Consider the following 2,456-nt stretch of genomic DNA (forward strand, 5'->3'; position numbering starts at 1 on the left):
TATATAATCTCAATATATATTTTATATTAAAATATCTGTAGATATTAAATGTAAATTCTTTGGCTCGGTTGTGAATAGTGATACGTATCACAAAGCCAATTATTTACATCCATATATATGGCTATGGGAAAAATTAGTGAAAATAAAGGTGATATGAATTATAATTACTCACCACTCATTATTCGACCGCCTCTGCTGCTTTGAAGTGTGATTTGGTGCCTACAAATAGAGCAGACATGAAACTTGATATGGAAATTCTGAGTGAAACACACACAACTTACTTTAAGAAACATATATTAGTATAATATTTTTAATTTACCAAATATAAAATAAAAAATTTGTATTTTTTTTAAAGCTATGTTTTGTGTGGGATATTGAGACTGAGGCTAAAAGATTAGAACTGAGTGTTGTATTTAATAATTAGAGACTAAAACTAAAATTTTAAGCTGGGATACAAAATTTTAATTTTTTAATACCTCTCGAAAATAGAGATACAGAAAACCAGAATTTTTAAAGATGAAGACGAAAACTTTAATAACTTTTTTTTTTTCTCAAATGCCCTCATTTAAAATTTTATATTCCAAGTCTACCCTTCACAATTCTCTTATTGTCAACACTTTCACAGTCTCACCTCTCATCCTCAACCCCACCTCTCACCTCACCACCACGAACAACAACAATAATACCAAAAACAACAACAATCTCATCATCCACATATATCCAAATTAGATTCAATAATCTCAAAGATTTCAAACTCAGAATAGAAAAGAAAAGAATAATGGGAGAGATTGGACAGCGCAAAACTGAAATTGAAGCGGTGCGGTGAGCATAGCAGAGAACAGAGGCAGCACGACAGACCTGAACACGGTTACTAAACATTTCTTTGGTTACCAAACATTTTCGATTTTAATAAGGGTACTTTAGTTATTTCATTAATTAAATTTCTATTTTTAATTTAAAATAAACAAAATATTAAGATATAATTTAGTTGTGTATATTTTATACCAAACATAATATAAAGATATAATTTACTATCTGTCTCTATCTTCCTTCCAAATGCTATCTAAAAACACAAATATTTTTTAACTAGTACTTTTATTAAAATCTGACTAACACTTAAAATAGCAAAAAAAAATGAGTAATTTCACACTATCAGATGTAATCTCACACCATTAAAAATACTAATAATAACTAATTGATGACTACAAATCACAAAACTTACTGCCTCTAACACCCTAAAAAACTTTACTAATTCAACTAAGTCTAAAGAAAAATCATTCTAAGCAACTATTTTTTGCTATACACAAGAATAAAAAAATATTTGTGAAAAAAAACGATAATTTTCCGAAAAAAATAACATATGCTCTTAAAAAAAGATATTATAATTCTGAGATAAGGTTTGAATTCAAGAGATAGAGGAGACTAAATAAATAGATTTATGTATTAAAATGATGTATCATATGTTACAAGATCACACATATATGATGGAACTATTATAAATAAGAATACCAACTAACAACAACAACAACAATAATACTATCTAATATGGTGCAATGCTGCATGTCCGTCTTCCCACTAGAACGAAAAATTAAACAACTCTCGTTCGTTGTTATATATAGTTCGATTAACTCTCACTACATACTGAACACTGATGATATATCCGAAACTGAAAAAAGAATAATGGCAGCATATATACTTACCTCTACAAAAGTGATGAATTATTGGTTGCAAATTAACTGTCCAATAAGAGAATGCATCCTTAGATGTTAGATTTAGCTTAGAATCTTAGATGCAATGACTTGCCGTTTAAACAGAGGAAGGGCAAGTATACCTTAGTCATAGATACCTTGGCCGGCCTTAATTAAAGAATTAAAGTGCATTCCGAGAACATAAAAAGTAGGAAACTATCATGAAGTTTCTTATACAATTAAATAAAGGTGAAAAAACTGAGGTGCAGTCGACTTCACGTGAAGTTGATAGTCGAAAACCGTTAGATGAAAATTTAGTCAAATCAATTAAATCATCTAACGATTTTTAGTAATCGTTATCAATTTTACGTGAAGTTGACTGCACCTGAATTTTAACTTTAAATAAAATATTTTTTACTATTTTTTTTATTTTACAATGTTGTGATAAGATCAAGACTTAAGAAAGAACAAATAAGAAGTAAAAAGTAGGAAACTATCATGAAGTTTCCTATACGATTAAATAAATTATGTTTTACTATTTTTTTATTTTACAATGTTGTGATAAGATTAAGACTTAATAACAGAGAACAAATAAGAAGTAATTTTATTGCTTTTACTTTTGATGTGTCTGATTGCAATGTATTAATAAAAAGCTCCAAAAAGCCCTAATATAAGGCTTTTGCTTTATGCTTTATAAAAAGAGAAAATAATATTCTCTTTCTCTTTTATTTATAAAATATTATCTTTTATTATAAATTTTATATCTTT

The 2,456-nt window shown here is 27.6% G+C and overlaps 1 protein-coding gene across 11 annotated transcripts in view; it reads right to left on the minus strand.

Moving 5' to 3' along the window:
• The window catches only part of LOC107622554 (calcium-transporting ATPase 8, plasma membrane-type), a 29,828-nt gene extending 27,902 nt beyond the window's left edge, over positions 1-1,926 (minus strand). For 5 of the 11 annotated variants that reach the window (XR_001616230.2, XR_002356410.1, XR_002356411.1 and 2 more), the window contains exons 1-2: positions 1,701-1,857; positions 173-219 (exon numbers count right to left, since the gene is read on the minus strand). Coding sequence is in view for 4 of the 11 variants with exons in the window: in XM_021114209.1 (XP_020969868.1) it covers positions 173-179 (7 nt within the window). In the remaining 7 variants the exon portion in view is untranslated. Of the gene's footprint in view, positions 1-172; positions 220-1,700 lie in introns of all 11 variants that reach the window. The other 6 variants (XM_021114212.1, XM_021114208.1, XM_021114209.1 and 3 more) reach the window with 5 other exon arrangements.

The sequence above is a fragment of the Arachis ipaensis genome, chromosome B10 (assembly GCF_000816755.2).
Source record: "Arachis ipaensis cultivar K30076 chromosome B10, Araip1.1, whole genome shotgun sequence".
NCBI lineage: Eukaryota > Viridiplantae > Streptophyta > Magnoliopsida > Fabales > Fabaceae > Arachis > Arachis ipaensis.